This window comes from Pseudorasbora parva, chromosome 12, assembly GCF_024679245.1.
Source record: "Pseudorasbora parva isolate DD20220531a chromosome 12, ASM2467924v1, whole genome shotgun sequence".
Lineage (NCBI taxonomy): Eukaryota > Metazoa > Chordata > Actinopteri > Cypriniformes > Gobionidae > Pseudorasbora > Pseudorasbora parva.
In genome coordinates, this window is record NC_090183.1 from 29,603,308 (window position 1) to 29,624,553 (window position 21,246).

At 37.4% G+C, this 21,246-nt stretch overlaps 1 protein-coding gene across 1 annotated transcript in view; it reads right to left on the reverse strand.

Moving 5' to 3' along the window:
- Positions 1-6,282: 6,282 nt before the first annotated feature.
- Positions 6,283-21,246, reverse strand: part of cachd1 (cache domain containing 1) — a 99,646-nt gene continuing 84,682 nt past the window's right edge. Inside the window, exons 22-27 of the mRNA XM_067459809.1 lie at positions 20,671-20,787; positions 18,281-18,432; positions 17,817-17,978; positions 13,622-13,699; positions 11,385-11,486; positions 6,283-7,700 (exon numbers count right to left, since the gene is read on the reverse strand). Coding sequence (XP_067315910.1) covers positions 7,453-7,700; positions 11,385-11,486; positions 13,622-13,699; positions 17,817-17,978; positions 18,281-18,432; positions 20,671-20,787 — 859 coding nt within the window. The 3' untranslated portion in view covers positions 6,283-7,452. The remainder of the gene's footprint in view (positions 7,701-11,384; positions 11,487-13,621; positions 13,700-17,816; positions 17,979-18,280; positions 18,433-20,670; positions 20,788-21,246) is intronic.

Genomic DNA, 21,246 nt, shown 5'->3' on the forward strand with positions numbered 1-21,246 from the left:
TTTTGCTCCGCTTTGTTTGTAATTCATCTCTCCTTTATCCACATTCCTCACCTTTAGGATTATTATTTTTCCCTTTATTTTTTAAACCCCTAGATATTGTGTTATATTTCTGTACCGGATCATTATTGTTTATTTAATAAATAATCTTGTAAGCAAATCATTGCTTTGCGTGTGTGATCCTCTTTGTGTAACGGCAGAGAACGAGCTGGCAGTGACATAAATTGGTACAACAGCTTGTTTTGGCAGAACAATTCATTGCCGTGTCAAAATGCCGTTCAACTTTTCACTTGTGTTTGTACCACTTCACTGTTTTCATGTTCCCAATATTCTGTCCAATAGTGGCGATTATTCAGCGATCCCTTCGGCTGTTACATCGTTACACCAGTACATGGTGACACAGTGACTTATTACTGAATCATTCACTCATCCGGTTAATTAAAAAATAACAGATTAATTCAGGAACGAAACCCTACAGCTGTGTGTTGCTAAGAGAATACAACATTTTCATTTGGAACTATTTTTTATTGAAGCAAGCATTTTTAATGCGTCTAAAAATGTAAGTTATTCCGTATTAACTAATTGTTTATTTAACTGTTGCATGAAAGATTAAAAATAAACTGTATGGAAAAGAGAATAATAATAATAATTTGTTACATTTCATAGACTTATGTGCGTCTCAATCAGCTTCCTAGTTCAGGGCCAGAGGTGGACATTAACTAAGTACATTTACTTGATTACTGTACTTAAGTACACTTTTTGAGTACTTTACTTGAGTATTATTTTTTTAAATAACTTCACTACATTTGAAAGACAAATATCGTAATTTTTTATCCACTACATTTGATCAAGGTCCACAAATTCAAAAGTCGTTTCTGTAGCCGCTTTGAAAGTCAGTGGATGATTTTTTTTTCTTTTTTCGTTAAGGTGTTTTGCTTTTTGCAGAAAGCATTTTAGGAATCACTCTTGTAGGATCACGTGAAGTTTATTGATTTCCAACATTTTTTGAACATTGATTTATAGTTTATAGCGAAATGGAAGAAGAAGGATGTCAAAATGCTCATTTTGACGAGTATTGACATGAACAAAGTTGATTATGTCTTAAGTGAATGTAAACAGTTGGAAGAATATCAGATGTGTATCAGTGTATTGGATCTGTGCATTCGGCCTTAAAGTGACAGCAGCTTTGTAAAGGGCTTTGTAACTTTTATACAAGTATTTAAATGAGTTTAAGTTAGTCATATGCTAGTTTGTCGGATGGAGCATCACTGACTGGCTTAAACCATGATGGCATAGTGAGCATTAATACAACAATAATAAAATAATGCGTTGACATAAAAAATAAATGTACTTGTAATACTTAAGTACTTTTGAAAACAAACACGTCTGTACTTTTACTTATGTAAAAATAAGTTTTTACAACTTTTAATTGTAACAGAGTAATATTTGACCAATAGTACAGTTACTTTTTTTACTCAAGTAATAAAAGTGTGTCCTTTGTCCACCTTTGGTCAGAGCACTGATCATCAGTGAGTCAGCCCATGGACTTGCCAGTCCGAATAAAGGGATGATTAGGAGGCCATGATGGACAGAAGCCACTGGGCAAATTTGGCCAGGATGCCGGGGTTACACCCTATACTCATTTTCCGAAGGACACCCTGGGATATTTAATGACCACAGAGAGTCAGGACCTAAGTTTAACATCTCATTGGAAGGATGGAAGATGACATTTATAGCTCAAAAACCATTTATTTTGTTCGCATGGAGAGATTATGTATGGCGAAACATCTGAAGGCATGCCTGCAGAAAATCATGCATGCCTGACAAATCTTTTGACTCGTTGTACACTGGGTCTGGTGTGGAATGAATGACTTATGCCATATCTCGTGGGTGTGCTAAATGCCATCTCCTGGCAAACTCCATCACAGGAGTCCTTATAATGTCCCTGAATGAACGCTTTCAGTTTCGGCAGCTACACATCCCACATCAACAACACTTACAGACCAATTTAATTTCGACTCTTTAAGAATGAGGATAGCATAGGCTATTTCTCTAGCCTAAGTCTGGATGTTTTTGTTGTTGTTTTGTTTTTCGACAGGAGGACCTAATAATCATCTTTTTTTTTTACATTTAGCATGAAATGACCTGCACAATTTTGGAAGTTTAAAGCACACGGATACCCATAATGCTGAAAAAAATACAATCGTCAGTTCAATAAATTGCATTGCGCGGATTATGAATCCATCATTGCATGCTGATCGCATCCTTTTCACTAGGTTTGGGATGGGAAGTTTCAAAGACCCTCACATTTATGTGTTCATCTGAATTACCTGAGCATGAACTGAAGCAGTGATTCAGCGCGCCTCTGAGTGGGAGTGAGAGAGAAGACCAGAATATTTCAATGGCTCAGAAAAGTAGTGCGTGGGCGCTCGAGCGAGTGTTGGAGCGGGCAGATCGCGCATCTGGGACGCGCGTGTGTTTATGTAAAAGGGTGATGGGCTTCAATTCCTCTCCGCGAGCTGTGTTTTGAGTGCGCAGTGTGCGTGGGCGGCGGTATCCGAGTCGTGTGTGTGTGTGTGTGGTCTCAAGCATCGCGAATCCATGGTCGATTTATTCATTTATGCCCTACTGTCACAACTGATTAAATTATTTTTTATTTTTTGGTGAGGTAAACACAATAAAGCAAGAGAACAATAAGTAATTAAACTGAACAGTTTGCACATCTCACACACGTGACAGAGAACATTTGAGAAGCTGCTGAAAACTTGAGCAAATACCGGTTTTCTCTAAAGCGTCGACTAGCGATGTCCAAATCACGAACGAATTCTTTTGAGTCGGATTCTTTGCCATACACATTTAAAACTTTATAATGTAAGATTGCTTCAACTAACGCAAAAAGCATAACTGGCGTGACGTAGGCTATGACGTCAGACATAGCAAGCGTTTTGAACCTGCGAGAGGTGTTACACTTTCTGCATAAATTGGATACGGAATGCGGTCCGGTGGAAGCTATATATTTTACTTAATAACTAGTTTTAAATATGGATATTTTTCTTACAAAAACCCATTGATTCGCTTAAGAACTTTATTAACCTCCAGAAGCAGGATATTTCTATGTTCATCAGAAAGAAAAAATCGTAGGCTATAGGCCTACATGTCTTGGGTGAGTAGGCTAAATCATGGGATAATTTCACAGACTGTAAAATACTTATCATTTTAAAAGTGAACTACTCCTTTAACTGATTTGGGGTTTGAGTTGGTTTTAATAAATAACATATAGGCTATTTAACATGTAAAAAATCCTTTCATCTATTATTGTAGGCCTAAATACAATTGTTAAATGCAAATTACAGAGGTTCTAAATACTTTTTGTTTATTTGTTTTTCAAATAAATAAAATGAACATATCAAATGACAATAAACAGTCTTGTTAATAAAAAATGTATTTGAAACTGGCATATTGAAACACTTCTAAGGTATTTAAACGTTCACATGCCATTTCATAATCAGTGTTGGGTAAGTTACTCTAAAAAAGTAAATAATTACTGGCTACTAATTACATCAACAGTGCAATTAGATTACTGTACTAAATACTCGCAATTTCTTTCTTAATCCATATCAACCTTGAGCAGTTGAACAATAAGGATAGACATGAAACTACTAATTTCAATAAAAATTTAAAATTGTGTAAATTATCCTTGAACTGACCTATTTAAAGGGTGAAGGTTACATTAAAAACAAACATTATCTTTAGACGTTACATTTTGTGTCCACTATTGTTGAATTGTTCTGTGGTCTATAATATTTAATACAATAAAAAAATCTGAAGTTACTGTAATTAAATTACAGAAAAATTAAAAGTAATCCCTTATTAAAGGGAAAAGTAATTACATATTTAGTAATGCATTACACCCATCACTGGTCGTAATTTTCATAATTATGAGATTACAGCTTATAAAAAATGTTTGCATCCTTGATAGAACTCTCAATTACAAATGTACACATTTTTGGAGAGCTCCGACTTGTACACGTGACTGCTGTACTACCGGACTGCTGCAGATTCATTTGTTGGAAACAATTCAGAGTCAGGATGCAAACAGCTCTGATTAGAACATAACTACATGGCATGAATGCAGCAAAATATTCAACAAGGAAGGACGTGATGACTTTTGCATTTTTTTTACATGCAGGATTCAAAATATAAATGCATCGTTTTCTTTGAAAGTGCTTTGAAACTAACAGGTTTCAAAAATGATGCTGTCCCCTATGGCCCCAATTTAACAGAAGTGCTCCACTTTTATACCAACCTCACTGTGCTAGCAACTCACGTTTGGGTTAAAATTATCCACCAAGAATCAACGGTGCTGTAACACTTTTATGACCTTGTATGCAAATCCCAGGCAGCAGCAGCACTTGAGGAATGCCCTGCACTTCACATGACCTTATTTGCCCGTTATGTGCAAACTGTAAATGTAGGTCAGAAATAAGCTGATGATGTCACAATGGAGCAGACTCATATTTTAATCCTGCCCTGTAAATCCCACTATTTTGCTTCATTTACACAGATAATTCACTGTATACACATGCAGTGGTATTTTAGAAAATAATTAAGAACAATAATATTTAGAGGACACAGGGCACTAGTTTTAGTTTTCAAACTAGCTGAAGTATTGACACTTCAGATACTTCTCTGTAACTTGAGGTCAAAAGTCCAGATACACAAATGTACACTATATTGCCAAAAGTATTGGGACACCCCTCCAAATCATTGAATTCAGGTGTTCCAATAACTTCCATTGCTATAGGTGTATAAAAATCAAGGCATTCAGCCTGCTTTTACAAACATTTGTGAAGGAATGGGTCGTTCTCAGGAGCTGAGTGAATTTAAGCGTGGTACCATGATAGGTTACCACCTGTGAAATAAGTCCATTCGCAAAATTTCCTCACTACTAAATATTCTACGGTCAACTGTTAGTGGTATTATAACAAAGTGGAAGCAATTAGGAACGACGCTTATCTGTCTGGCAATCCGATGGACGAGTCTGGGTTTGGCGAGTCTGAGTCAGTGTAAAGTTTGGTGGAGGGGGATTATGGTGTGGGGTTGTTTTTCAGGGGTTGGGCTTGGCCCCTTAGGTTCCAGTGAAAGGAACACAATCCTTCAGCAGATCAAGACATTTTGGACAATTTCATGCTTTCAACTTTGTGGGAACAGTTTGGGGATGGCCCCTTCCTGTTCCAACATGACTGCGCACCAGTGCACAAAGAAAAACCTTCCCAGAAGAGTTGAATCTGTTATAACTGCAAAGGGTGGACCAACTTCATACTAAACCCAACAGATTACGAATGGGATGTCATTAGAGTTCATGTGCATATAAAGGCAGGCATCCCAAAACCGTTGACAGTAGTGTATGTTGAATTGGGACTAGCTCAAAAGTCTGATTTCTTAATAGGCAGAATTCCCCTTACCCTATATAATTTGTATAGATCAATGTGTTTAATCAACTGAATATTTTTTTATTGGCAATAACATTTGAAAGGTTTTTTTTGTAGCCAAGACTGTGAGGCATGTGCCTACACAGAAATTGATTTATTCAGTAACCCCACCCTACACACTGGAGTAAAAAGTGTGACAACTAGCCCACAATCCTCCTGGGGTGGTTGAATTATGAGCTGACTGGAATCTAAGTATTGAAAATGCTTGTTCTGTAAAACATTTTAATAAGGCAAATATAGGATCTTCTCATCTGACACTAAATGCCTAACGGCACAAACACAAATGCCAAATTCTGCATTATGACCACATGTTGGAATCACACAAGATACCGTATAATGACCAGACTGGTCGCAGTTTATCAAATGTACCCTGCAGTATTTCTGAATTTCATCTTTAAATCGTCAAATAGAAATGATAGCTGCATGCTGACTGAACTTTAAACACATACAATATGATTCATAGATATGATTTAGTCTCTGAGGTATATTTGCTTAAAACTGTCACTGTAACAGATTGAGTTTGAAATTTCAAGGGGACATGGCTGGACAGAACTAATGTTCCAGACTTCTCGATCATAATGTGTGAAAAGTTGCTTGATCATTTAAGATCACTTGACTAATGATTACGGCCATGATTTCTTGCCACAGATAAATTAAAATCATAAACTGTTCATGAGCCGTTTCCCCCACCCAAATCTCAATGTAATTTAAGAGCATACGCAGAAAAAAAATCTACAGCTCCTATAAACCCAACTCAATAAACATTAACACAATAAAAGACTTCTGACGAGGATTAAAGATTTGTAGTGTATGACACATTTATAGCTACTTTGTTAAATTTTAGATGTATATACACGGTATATCATTTCATTCTGAAAACAATAGACACAATCCCTCTAAAAGCATAGGAGCACAATGTCTACATACCAGTAGACAGGCAGTTGAGTAAAAGTGCACATGGGTTTAGAAGGATCTGAAAAATATCATGGCATTCCATCAATACTGGCTAATGACTTAAAAAACGACAACATTAATGGAGACGATCCATCTGTGGCATCACACATCCATCGCATTCACACACAATTACGTACACAAGCACCAACACATGCACACTCATTCTCTCTCTCTCCCTCTCTCATACACCGAATGTAAAATAATCAGGCAGACAGAAATACGACGAGAGCTTTTACACACAGTGGCAGGACTGAGCATAGTCTCTCTCCCAGTCATCTTTTAAAATATCCTGCACTGGGTTTGTGGCCCAGAACACCTTGGTCACATTGCACAGTGTCTTGAAATTCACCATCTCACACCGTCAAAAAAAACAACAAAAAAACAGAGAGTGACAGCTCAGAATACAGCACTTTTTCACGTCTCCTTGATGTGCAGCACAGGCATTCATGTCTATTGTTCCTTGAAATGCTTTGTTTACTCTCCCCACAAGAAATTCGCATGGCATGTGTGTGACTCAAATGTGCCAAGAATCGAATCCTTCAAGGCTGCTACGCATTCTAGTGAAGGACAAAACCAGGGCTCCACAGGCCAAGAAGAAAGCTGACAATTTGAGTCAGTCAATTTCTCTTTTTTTCTCCATTCATTTATCTCCATCTCCACTCCTGTTAAATAAATAGTAGAAAAATAATCCTTTCATCTTCATTGTTTCTCGAAAAAAAAGAAAGAAAAAACAAAAACAAAGGAGCTTTGTACCGTATGCACCTGCCAAATCCACTCCCTAATGACCTCTACAGAGGTCAAATGTTCACCCCCATGGTCACTAAGCAGAAAACACCTCTGACCACCATCAGTGGATGCCCAGGGAGAGCTGAGAGTTCAGGTTCTCCCTTGTTTTTGAAGGATGCAGGGCCTGACTGGAGGGCTGGCTCATGCTGGGGGTGGTGGATGAAGATATCAGTGGCATAAAAGGCAGGGTTGGCGGATTGTTTGTGGTCAAGGGAGGGCGGGATCAGCACTCGGCATCCACGCTGTGCACGGTGACCGCCGCCTGGAGATGGTGCGTGTGCAAGTGCAGGGGGTGGTGCATGTGGGGGTGTCGGTAGGGATGGAACTTATGGCTGAGAAGAGCAGCTGTCTGCGGAGGCGTGTCCAGGTCGAGGTCCTCGTCGTGATTGCCCACATCAACGCCCGCCGAGAGAGGATCGTTGTTGCCTGGCGGGTTCTCGCTGTCTTCCTGGGGGCTCATGGTACTATAACCTACATATAATTAGACATGGACACACAATCAATATTTTCGGATGCTACAGTATAGAATAACTTTGAATCTAAAATGTTGTACAAGTATATTTAACAGCGTTTTGTGTCTCTAAAACAGCAGTTAGAAGGGAAATTTAAAACTGAGAATTTTGGAGGAACTGCAGATAGAAATCATGAGCACTTTAGTCCCTCATTAAACTAATCATCTTAATGAATCATAATCTATTCTAATCTCAAACTCTTCAACGGAAAAAAACAACAACTTATTTACTTATTCAACTTAACAATCTTATTTTTCCCCTAAGAATGAAAGAAATTCCGAATTTGGTGCAAAAAACAGTAATATTGTGAAATATTATTAGAACTTAAAGGAAGTGTATGCAAGATTGTGGCCAAAACTGGTACTGCAATCACTTTCAAATGACTGTAGAGCGGTGTATCCCCTCTCCCCCTCCACCCTGACTCGAGGTTGCCAGATAGGCTGCAGGATCCAGCAGGAACGTTTGTAACTGCAGCTGTGGTAACCAGAGCAGAGCTGGCAACCCGGATGACAACATGTCAACATCAACAACATGTCAACATCAACATCAGTTGAGGGCTACAACAACAACTTTGAAATGACAATATCCTGGCCAGACTCCTGTTGTCAGTGATGGAAGTATTTGAAATTAACATGATTTCTTAATCAGGGCCATTTTATGATTAATTAAAATACATTTCTTACATAGAGTTCCTTTAAAATAACTGTTTCGGTTTTAAAATGTATTCCTGTGAAAGCAAAGCTGAATTGTCAGATATCATTACTCCCCCCTTCAGCGTTATATGAAACATTTCTTATTATATTTGAAAGAGTTACACAGTTTTTTGTAACAACGTCAGTCTTTATTGTCACTTCATCAATTTAATGCATCTCTGATAAATAAAGCATTCTTGTTTTGTTTTTTAATCTTACTGACCCCAAACTTTTGAATGTCAGTATAGTAGTGGCCAAAAGTGATGCCTGACCTAGGAAATTGAATTTGGACCTAGGAATTTGACATTTGCACTCTTTATTCAAATGCTAAAAGATTACAAAAGACTTTATACAAAATTTTCTGTAGTTGAGCTTGGAGTAAACTGTTCCATTTGTGATAACGTAATAAAATATTTGGCAAATTGTTCTGACCATTTTTTGCTATCATGCAAAGAAATTATGAACACGTGCAAAAAACTTTTTTTTTTCTATAATCAATCAATCAATCAATCAATCAATCAACTTTATTTATATAGCGCTTTTACAATCATGATTGTGTCAAAGCAGCTTCACAGTGTCAAACAGGATAATATTGCAACAAAATTAGATTTGGCTGTTTCTTTCTGGAGAAAACAGTGATTTTAATATATCATATAGCGACAATGTTGGCATATCAGTATTATAGTTTATAGAATTAAATAAAACCTATTTCATAAATTTTATCTGTATAACTAGTTGAATAACTTTGATCATAATTTTAGTGTCCCCAACTGAGCAAGCCAGGCCAAAGGCGACGGTGGCAAGGAAGCAAAACTCCATCGGGGCATGATGGAGAAAAATAAACCTTGGGAGAAACCAGACTCAGTCAGAGTGCCAGTTCTCCTCTGGCCTATTAACACACCGTGTATGATTATTATACTGGCAACCTTACAGGTCAGAAATCATATTAGATCGGAATATTCAAAATTTCAGGGTATCCCGGAAGAGACGGGTTTATTTAGGATGGTGCGTCGATTACACAAGAGTATGAATACATGAAAGATCGGAATTATTGCGCCTGAGACGGGTTTTTTGAGCATGACGTGCCGGTGAGGCTAAACATACATGGTACTATACATTGTTTTTGCATAGTAAAATAAAACCTGTAGCTATTGTTTACCATTTTCTGCCAATTATAAAATATTCAAAACAAAAATGTTCCTCATATTTTGATGGTTTAATCAAACTTGTAGGATCATTAAAGACAAAAATCTCCTCCGGAAATTACTTTTGGCAACTACTGAATAAAACAGTAACCACACGTAAACACTATGAACAATAAATGTACTGGATCAGGGATGCAGATTATAATTATAAAAACATAAAACAATTATATGTTGTTATAAATGTATTGATGCAGTAATTATTATAGTATTTATGAAGTTGTGCTTTTGAGGAATGACAATAGTGCAAAGTGGTGTTGATGTTATTACCAGTTTTGCATTGAGGAACAATATCCTGATGCCTACTTCCTACTAAACCTATTATTATACAAGCAGTTTTAAATATACAGACTTGAGAGACTATATAAACTCTTTCTACTTTCAAAATGTAATGTGTCATCAACTGCCAAAAAAATAAGCAATAAAATTAATTAATGAAAAAATGGTGACGCTGTATATCACCTGAAACATACACTTTCCTTTATCCATTCATTTTGACTTAAAATCTTGATGTTGAAAAAAGAAGCTCAATGTTATTTGTCAACTACCCAAATCCATTTTCCTCTGACTGTCAAACTGCTACAGTTCATGTTCAGACAACAATGCAAAGGACACAAAGATGAACATGAAATAGCTGAAGCAAATAACAGATTAGACATTTTCCGGCAGCTAACTATGGTGGGAAAGAATCTCGCAATAGCTACAAAACCTTGTGTAGGAAACTGTGTAATAATGTCACAGCACATTCTGAATTAAATTCAACTACAGTACAAAGAGCACAAAAAAAGGCTTGTCCTGCTGTCAAGTGGCCAAACTACCAGCCACATTGACATTTGAAACGGGATCGGAGGTGAAAAGAAAGGTCAAAAGCCTCTTGTGATCCTGACTTTGATCAATGTTTGCATGAGCCACCTCATAGTGCATCTGGAATCAGCTTTGAAAACTCTGCAGTGAGATTGAGAATAAAACAGATCTATCCCTAAACATATCAAAAAGCCAAGCATTCAAACAAGTACTAAAAAGCATCTTCCTGGCAGTAAGCGCATCTCTGTTTAGATGAATTCTTTAAACCTCGCTCTACAGCGAGAACTCATATATCTACGTTGCTCCTGGCAAAAACTCTGTGTTGGTGGAGCAGTAATGAGTCAGAGCGCACAGGAAAAAGCTTTGGCGCTGTGTTCCCGCATACACACACTCAAAAGCCAAATCGATATTGCTTTAAAACGACCCCTTAAGCTGGATGACTGAGCAGGCGGTGGGAGGCGACCTTTAACCCAGCCAAATAAAAATACAGGGAAGAAACTTCTGTACTTGGTCTTTGCCACCTCTAACTGTTCTCACATCTCTCAATCTACCTACTTTGCTGTCTTTCTTCCTCCGGTTCTCTCATTGCACTTCTCCTTGTGGAATAGGGCTGCCCTTTCTCCTCTTGCTGGTTACACAATGATCTCCAGAAAGCCTCATCCCTGAGGGGTGGCAGATTTAGCATGCACTGTAGACTCCGTGTAACCCAAGCCTGGAGCCGCCAATGAAATAGATGCTGAACACAAGCATGCACCGAGCTCCTCGGGTAGGCTTTGCTTTTCAATAATAACACTCGCAATGTATTTTCAGGTGAGAAATTTGATGGTGATGCCTTTGAATTTTTCTTTGACCCTTATTTCAAAAGGATCTTTTCAAACCTATTAATATCTTTTTTTTTCCTTTAGAGTTTTCGGGAAGAGTTCACAGACACACGCACGCGCTTACCGTGGTCACTTTCTGTCCCTGACCGGCCCCAGTATCTCCGCCGTCGTTCTGGACTGTGTGTGTGCCTCTCAATAACAGCAGCAATAAAACGAGTGTTACTGACTGTAAAGAGAGAGAGAGAGAAACAGAGCCAAACGATCATATAACAATAAAACACTTGTATCTGAGGCTGACCAGAAAAAGTGCAGGAAATTTAAAAGGCAATAACACACTTGTAGATATTTCTCATATAAAAGGTTATACTGAGGATGAACAATGCAGCACTGTGTGGGTATGATGTGCTCTGTATGTTAATTCCATTACATAAACAGTACAGTGTGTTAAAGTAGCAGTCAAACTGCCTAGTTCATGCATGTTTTATAGATTTTATGTCATTATAAATATTTTGGGTAACACTAACAAATTATTCGTTTTTTATTATCGTTAAAGGCTGGTTACTTTAGCAAGTACCATTAAGCTTTATATCAGTAGAAACCCAGTAGTATATTCGAATGATCGTGCTTTACATTTATTGATGTTACATTTCAAGTTGTATAAAAATAATATGAATGTATAAATCAACAAACATAATTTAACAATGAACAACAGTATATTTATAATAAATGACCAACTCAAGGTCATTAAATACCATAAATAGCTGTTGATTGTTTGTTCAAGATGCATTTTCAACAAATGGAACAGTTTTGCAGTTTTGGGTTTTAATTAACTAATTTTGCATATGCACAAACACTGAGTCAGAGTTCAGAAAACTGTTGCCAAACAAATTGAGGTTTTCCCTTCAATTTAAGGGAATATTTTAGGTTTAATTCGCATAAATTCAGCTCAGTCTATCTACACCATTTATGCTGTAATGTTGATTATAACAGACAATTATTTTGACCTCCACCTCATTTTGTAAAACAAAAATCCAATAAAATAAATGCACTGACATTTATGCACATACAATGATTGCCCTATAGACTTCAATATGTCTTGCATGTCAAAAGTGTGAACATTTTTCCTCATTTCCAATTCTTTCCACTGAAAATCAGGACCAAGACCAAACCAAGACTTTGTGGGGTTGAGAGAGCAAGATAAGACCAAGACCAGACCAGCAATCCTCAAGTTCATCTAAGATCTGTATCTAATGTCTGAGAAAGGTCTTATATTTAGTCAATAAATACAAGTAGAATAAGACGACACTATAGAGCTGTTACCAATCATATCACTAAAAATACAATTAATCTTTGTGTTGCAGAGGTTACACAGAAGTTTTATCTGAATTGCTACAATTTCAACTGCATAAGCACGCAAACGCAACTCGGCCGTCGTCATTATGGCCCCGCCCACCGACTCTATACACGATGTGATTGGTCCGGCAAGAGTTAGGCGTTTACAGCTCAGAAGGGTATTGAGAGTTCCTAGACGACACTTGCGGGCAGATTAAATTTGCTGTGCATCTAGATTTCTAGGCTAGGCCTTTATATTAATTTTGGACAAAATAGACAATTCTGCATTGATTTTGAGCCCTGCAGCACAGGAACAAAATAAATCACATTAAAAAAGAAGTTATTGTTTGTATTTTAAGTGATTTTACATCAAATCACTGTAATGATTTTAACAAATGCATCGGCAATGCACCGGCAATTTTAGCAGTTGTGGTCTTGAACAATCTTGAGATAAAATCCAGTCCTCTTAGTCTGAGACCAAGACAAGACCGAGTACAAATGCAGTCGAGACCGAGGCAAGACCCTCAAAAAAATGGTCTTAGGACTGATCTCGAGACCAAGGCCGGTCTTGAGTACAACAACACTACAGTACAGCATAATGTTTTACCACAAAGCCTAATTAAAACAACTCTGATGTAAATCAGATGGTATTGAAAAAAACATTCTGATTAGAGAACAGAACAAGAAAGTCGATCAGGAACACATTACCATATTGTCACTAAAGATTAGAGCAAATACGACATCAGACTAACCCACATGGCTGTTTGAGGCAATTATCAAACAAAAACCATTGTGAGCATGAATGCTCACTTTTTACTGTAGGAGACTAAAACGGCACACCACGCACAAAGAATTCAAGGATTATTATTCATTTGGTGTCTGATGCATTGATTCAGTTAAAAAAAACAGCATTAATGGTACAAAGTATAATACTGCAGATTTGAAAATACTAATGCAAAAATGGGCATGAATATATTTTCTGTGCTCATTTGTGTGAAGCTGTGCCAGATAGGCAGGCGGGTATCTTACTTATTCCTCTGTCTTCGTGACTGTCTTCATCTCGGTCATCTCGCTCGTTGTCCAGGTTGGACATCCGCACAGACATCTCTGATGAAAGAGAAAGAGAGAAAGAGAGAGAGAGAGAGAGAGAGAGAGAGAGAGAGAGAGAGAGAGAGAGGAGAGAGAGAGAGGAGAGAGAGAGAGAGGAGAGAGAGAGAGAGAGAGAGAGAGAGAGAGAGAGAGAGAGAGAGAGAGAGAGAGAGAGAGAGAGAGAGAGAGAGAGAGAGAGAGAGAGAGAGATGAGGAAAACATTAGAAAGATGAAGCAACCTTGAACACATTTGATGTAATATATCTTTGTGGTCCACAGTCTCTCTCATGAATTTGCCCACGAATGCCCATCAGATTCGACAAAACATTATAACATTACAGTCTATTCAATTACAATAAAGTGAACTTTATCAGACAGTTCACGTAACTGCAGAAAAAAAGCAGCACTTCTCAAACTGATTCAAACCGGTTTGTTTTGTATCAGACAAAAACTTATGCACATAGAGGCTGAATTGGGAGCATTAGGGAGCAACTCCAAGGGAACAGGGAAATTAAACTCTTTAAATTACTTTTATATCCTTCTAAGGTCCTTTTAGCGGTCAGCTATGCTTTATTATCTCATTAGCACGGGAGTAGCACACTTTTAAAAGTGCACTCAATAAATTGTCCCTCATTAAAGTGAGTTTTACTTGCTCTGCCTCTAAAAACGACTTTTCTTTTCAGGATGACACCATCACCAGAGTCTTTGTCAAGAGATCACTTGTCACCTTCTAATCTATTCTCGATTTATAGTCCCAGCCTACACTTTTAATCCCTGGATATCCTGTTTCACTCAGAATGTGTCACAATGGAAGTATGGTTGTAAGTGCTGTGTCATGTTGACTTTGATTTAATAATCTTGGCCTAAATGTCCCAAATGAAACAAGTTAATTTTACTAAAATATTACTTTAAGTTCTTGTATTTAATAGAATGAAGTTAAGTGAACTTAATACCTGATTATATTAAAGGCGAGGTCTAATACTATTTCATGCATTCTGACTTATTTACACTGTTAAAGAGATTCTCATGCTCATCAATAAAAATAAAAAAACCAGAGTATTTCTGTGCCAAATACACTCCTTCAGGATTCAATAAGTTTATAATAGCTTAGTTTCAGCAATAAGTTTCAGAAAGCTTTTTCTGAGTATGGCGCTGTATGACTTCATAAAGGGCAGAACTTTTGCTCAGGTTACAGAAGATGTTGGCAATGCTTTTTCTTAGACCACAAAATCAACAATGTCACTAAAGGAGAGTGCTTTTGGTTGTGAGGGAAATATATATATATATATATATATATATATATATATATATTTTTTTTTTTTTTTTTTTTTTTTTGCCAAAAAAGCCAAATGGACCTTTTTTTTTAATTTCAGGGGGAGTATTTGCAGAACAAACTGGTACTCTGGTACTCCACGCTATTAAACCTAAGCCTAATTTGCCAAATGGATTTCTTACATTTGCATGATGAAATGGCACTGCTTGTTGAAGCCAATTTCTCTTTTCTAGGGGGTCATACAAGTTTTAAACCAAAGCATATGCACACAGTCCCTATATATTTATATATATATATATATATATATATATATATATATATATATATATATATATATATATATATATATATATATATATATATATATATAGTACGAGAGCTCCCGTATTAACGCTTGTAAAAATCTTAACAGGCACAATAGTGTTACCCTGGATAGGAATGTTAGAGAGAAACAAACAGAAATATTCTCCCTTTTAATACAACAGAAGTTGTGAGGGAAAGATATCCTTGATCAGCTTCACAAATAACCCAGCGTTAAGGAAACAGTGGATGCATTTTGTTTTCCAGAGCAGCAACAGAGTTCTGCAAGTGTATTTGTTTGTTCCCGGTCATGAGTTGAAACCGCAGGCGTTGAGTGAAACTGAATCAAATGTCTGTTTTGTGGGCAACCGGCCCGTCAGCGCATATAATATAAACAACACGAATGCATTGTGAATTCACGAGCATTGTGCTCGTGAATCTTAAGCTCCACCCACTGCACGCTGCTACAAGCTTGGCTGTTTTTGGAAAGAATCGTTACAGCGTAACTATCTTTAAACATCTGATAAAACTAAAGACTCTTTGAAAAAATTAAGGATGCAATACAACTCTAGGTACTCAAGATTAACATAGACTGGTGTTATGTACCCTTTAAGCACAAATCAAATGGAATTAGTAACAGCATATTTCATAGTTCCCAGCATGTTTTGCTTCCGACTGTTAAAGGGGAGTAAATGTCAAGTCACCTTTATTTATAAAGTGCATACAGGTTGTTTCAAAGCAGATTCAACAGTAATAAAAGGAAAATTATGTATTTTTCAGCTGTTCAGTGTTGATTCAGTTACGTTGTAATGTAGTTCATTTCATCTCTAAAAGCAGTTCTGCAAAACATGCCATTTTTCCAGCTCAGTTCAGCCATCATTCAATAGTGTCAGTACAGTCAGATCAATAATACTGTTGAAAATTAAATTAAATTTATGTTTTTACTCAAGATTAATATAGGGGGTGATCTTTCACAGTTTAATGTTATGTTGTGATTTAAAAGGTATTCTGTTAGGTCAAGGATTGGCCAAATACTTTCTAGTAGGTAGGTGAATTTGAATTTGAACTTATTTTGCGATCGTTAAAAAAGTATGTTCTCTATAGTAAGAATAAAGGTAGTATGAATTAAATTTGGATGTAAACATCCACCATATTGTAACTGTCACTTGACCCATCAGTGTCATTCATAAATCCTCTCCCGTGCACTCATGGGATAGTAAAGTGTACATACATTGCACACTTCAGAAACTCAGAGGTAGTAGGAGGTCATCCAGGTTCTTTTCGCCTAATGTTTTTCGAATACTATGTATTCAGACATACTACTCTGTTGGTGTACTGTTTTTTGCATACTATATATAGTAGGGAAGTATTCGAATTCGAGTGGAGCGTATATGTTGCTTTACTTTAAAAGCAATGGGTGTGCACTCTTCAGCACAGCATGCAAGTGTGCTTGTGCTAATGCTAATTATCAGTTAACTGAAAGTTTAGAGAATTTATAGATTCTGATTTTATGGTTTAATGAAACTTAAAGGGTTACTTCAACGATTAGCATATGGCTTTGTATCAGTAGAAACCCTAGAGTATATTCAAATGTTTGTGCTTTCCCCCCTCATATCCCCTTGAGACAAGAGATTTATGCATTTTATTTCTGGAAAAATTCCTCCTATGATGCAAATTGACGATATGTGCATCATAGGAGGAATGTTTGGCCAAAGGCTAAAGACTACAGCCAGCAGAGGGAGCAATTTCCGCATGTTTTGAACCCGCGCATGGGGGATGGGAGATTACACTCAGAGCTCAGCTCACAGCTACAGGCACTCATTTAAACGGAGCTATGGTGAGCAATGTAAGTCTTTTAACTTCTCAAATTAATTTCTATGAAAGTTAAGCTTGCAAAGGCATGAATGAAACGTGCCAGACTGAACGCGCGTTGTGAATGTATGCCGTGAGTGTAGTCGGGATTACCTCAGCTCTCATCACGAGAGCTCATCAGCTCATTTATCTCACTCCTGCAGTTAGTGCTCAGTGCTGTGATACTCGCGCGGTGACTCACTCATTATATTGAACAGACACATTCAGTTTTTAATTGTAGTTCTTCTCCAACTCAGTCACAGTAATCCAGTAGCGGTGGCTTTGGGAATGGCCTCACAGGGCAGCAAAGCATTCTGGGAATTGTAGTCTTACATCCCCACGAGACAAAAATATATTTTCTGTCTTTTCTCAGTCTAGAAGGCACCAAATTTAAAAATAATTTCACATTTCTACTACATTGATGACCCAGTTTAAATACAGATTCATCTTCCCAGCGCTTAAGTACCCCTTTAATTAAGTTTAACATTATGTGGACTCAAATGAAACAAGTTGACAGTACTCATAAATATTAGTTTTTAAACTTGCATGGTTTAAAGCCAATCAGTTTCCAAAATGGTTTACCTTAACTCGTTGGATTTTACAGTCCAAACTATTAAAGTAAAATAATAACGACAATAGAGTGAAACGTTATTTCCCAACAGCCCTTGGTAAGTATTTTTCAATTTTAAGACTCAAAGTGTCCAGACTCACCCTGTGCAGCCAGTGGGGACATGTGTTGATGGCTGCGACGATGGATCTGGTGCCTGTAGGCATACACAGCCAACACCAGCACCATGATGCATCCCATAATCCCTCCTGCTACTGGCCCCACGGGCGCACTCTTGATCATGTTCAGTGAAGCCAACTCCTCGTCTGCACAGAGTCAAGTAATACAAAAAATAATTATATAATGAAATGAGATAATGAAATACAGCATACACGCTAGAAAAGATCCTCAAGGCGCAATGTGTGACTCATTAAGTCAGTGTAACTTCAAACTTCTGTGCATATCTTTCTAAAACAGTAAAACTTTAAAGAAAAAGAAAACCAAGTAACTAGTTGACCAATCCCTTGGCTATTTACCTGCATAAGCTATTATAAAAAATATATTAATAAATAACTATATTACTATACTGTATATTAATAAACTCCAATATGTGAGATTATTAGCTTACCTAAAATGCCCAGTCCATCCACATATGGACTCTTGGCACCCACTATCCCTCCAAAACATTCCTTCTGCAGGGCACAGTAAGGCTTATCCAGGTGGGTCTTTCCGTCGCTGTCCACCATACACCACTCACAGTCCAGAACACCAAAACAATCACTGGAACCCAGAACATTAATATATAATATATAGTGTTATATATATATATATATATATATATATATATATATATATATATATATATATATATATATATATATATAGCTAATAAAAAACAGTAATATTGTAAAATAATAGTACCATTAAAATGAACAGCTCTCTATGGGAATATATTTTAAAATGTTATCTATTCCTGGATTGGCAACGCTGAATTTTCAGCAGCCATTACTCCAGACTTGAGTGTCACACAATCCTTCAGAAATCATTGAAATATAAATGCATATAAGCATTTAATAAAGTAGATTATATTTAATTATATTTTCTTATTACCTAAAGTTTTACATACAGTGCCTTGCAAAAGTATGCGGCCCCCTTGAACTTTGCGACCTTTTGCCACATTTCAGGCTTCAAACAAAGATATTAAACTGTAATTTTTTGTGAGGAATCAACAACAAGTGGGACACAATGATGAAGTGGAATGAAATTTATTGGATATTTCAAATTTTTTTAACAAATCAAAAACTGAAAAATTGGGCGTGCAAAATTATCCGGCCCCTTTACTTTCAGTGCAGCAAACTATCTCCAGAAGTTCACTGAGGATCTCTGAATGATCCAATGTTGACCTAAATGACTAATGATGATAAATAGAATCCACCTGTGTGTAATCAAGTCTCTGTATAAATGCACCTGCACTGTGAGTCTCAGTGGTCCGTTTAAAGCGCAGAGAGCATCATGAAGAACAAGGAACACACCAGGCAGGTCTGAGATACTGTTGTGGAGAAGTTTAAAGCTGGATTTGGATACAAAAAGGCTTCCCAAGCTTTAAACATCTCAAGGAGCACTGTGCAAGCGATAATATTGAAATGGAAGGAGTATCAGACCACTGCAAATCTACCAAGAACTGGCCGTCTCTCTAAACTTTCAGCTCATACAAGGAGAAGACTGATCAGAGATGCAGCCAAGAGGCCCATGATCACTCTGGAGGAACTGCAGAGATCTACAGCTGAGGTGGGAGACTCTGTCCATAGGACAACAATCAGTCGTATACTGCACAAATCTGGCCTTTCTGGAAGAGTGGCAAGAAGAAAGCCATTTCTTAAAGATATCCATGAAAAGTGTTGTTTAAAGTTTGCCACAAGCCACCTGGGAGACACACCAAACGTGGAAGAAGATGCTCTGGTCAGATGAAACCAAAACTGAATTTTTGGCAACAATGCAAAACGCACAATGCACAGCTCATCACCCAGAAACACACCATCCCCACTATCAAACATGGTGGTGGCAGCATCATGGTTTGGGCCTGCTTTTCTTCAGCAGGGACAGGGAAGATGGTTAAAATTGATGGGAACATGGATGGAGCCATTCTGGAAGAAAACCTGATAGAGTCTGCAAAAGACCTGAGACTGGGACGGAGATTTGTCTTCCAACAAGACAATGATCCAAAACATAAGGCAAAATCTACAATGGAATGGTTCAAAAATAAACATTTCCAGGAGTTAGAATGGCCAAGTCAAAGTCCAGACCTGAATCCAATCGAGAATCTGTGGAAAGAACTGAAAACTGCTGTTCACAAACGCTCTCTAGCTGGAAGAACTCACTGAGTTCGAGCTGGAATGGGCAAAAATGTCAGTCTCTCGATGTGCAAAACTGATAGACATACCCCAAGCGACTTACAGCTGTAATCGCAGCAAAAGGTGGCGCAACAAAGTATTAACTTAAGGGGGCCGAATAATTTTGCACGCCCAATTTTTTAGTTTTTGATTTGTTAAAAACGTTTGAAATATCCAATGAATTTCGTTCTACTTCATGATTGTGTCCCACTTGTTGTTGATTCTTCACAAAAAATTACAGTTTTATATCTTTATGTTTGAAGCCTGAAATGTGGCAAAAGGTTGCAAAGTTCAAAGGGGCCGAATACTTTCACAAGGCACTGTATGTATATTTAACATCTAGCCACACAAAACACAGTTCTGGTTCTTTGAGTGTACAATGAACGAAAGCAAGCAAATCTTTAAAATGGTCAAACACATAACTCATGAGATATTTGAGTCTTTGATTTGTCAATCTCTAATAATAGCTTGAGAAACGCGCATGCTTTTTGTTCTGGTCAGCAAAGGTTGTGAATAAATGATGTAAGATTAGCTCTGCTAAGTGAAAGGAGAATCATCATTACTCTCAGAGTCGCTGTGTTTCTGTTAAGGTCAGACTGATCCCAACTGATACAGTATATGGCCGTACCTGCTGGTGAAACGCTGGCTGCATCTGGTGTTGATACATTGAGGCAGAGTGTCCTGTAGGCTGGGCTCAATTACGGTCAAAGACAAAGGCTCCTGGTGCACATCGCAGCTCGGGTTTCTGCGCACACACACACACGCAAGTAAGGCAAGCCAGTTAGGCTCTAAATACAACATGGAACTCATTAAAGTCAAAGCTATTTGTAATTACTAACAGTCTGGCAACAATGTTGTTTTGTAGATAAATGACATTCAACAGACAACAAATAATGAACAATTATTATTGTTACACAATGAATAATACCCAGACTTCCTTTACCAGACAGCTCTTTGTAGTAAAGTATGGATTTATTAGTATCAAGTGTACCATTTTTTACTAAATGAACAGATGGTGCAGTGTGCCAGAAAGGTAAATGCCTTGAGATCTCTCAACTGGGAAAAATACAACAAACATAAACGTGTCTAAATATCTATTGTGCAATTCTGAGCTGAACAGCTAATTGAGGACACAGGTGGCTGGATATCTATTCATCGTGACAAACAAGAACTTGATGAAGTGACTGTGTGTGTGTGTGTGTGT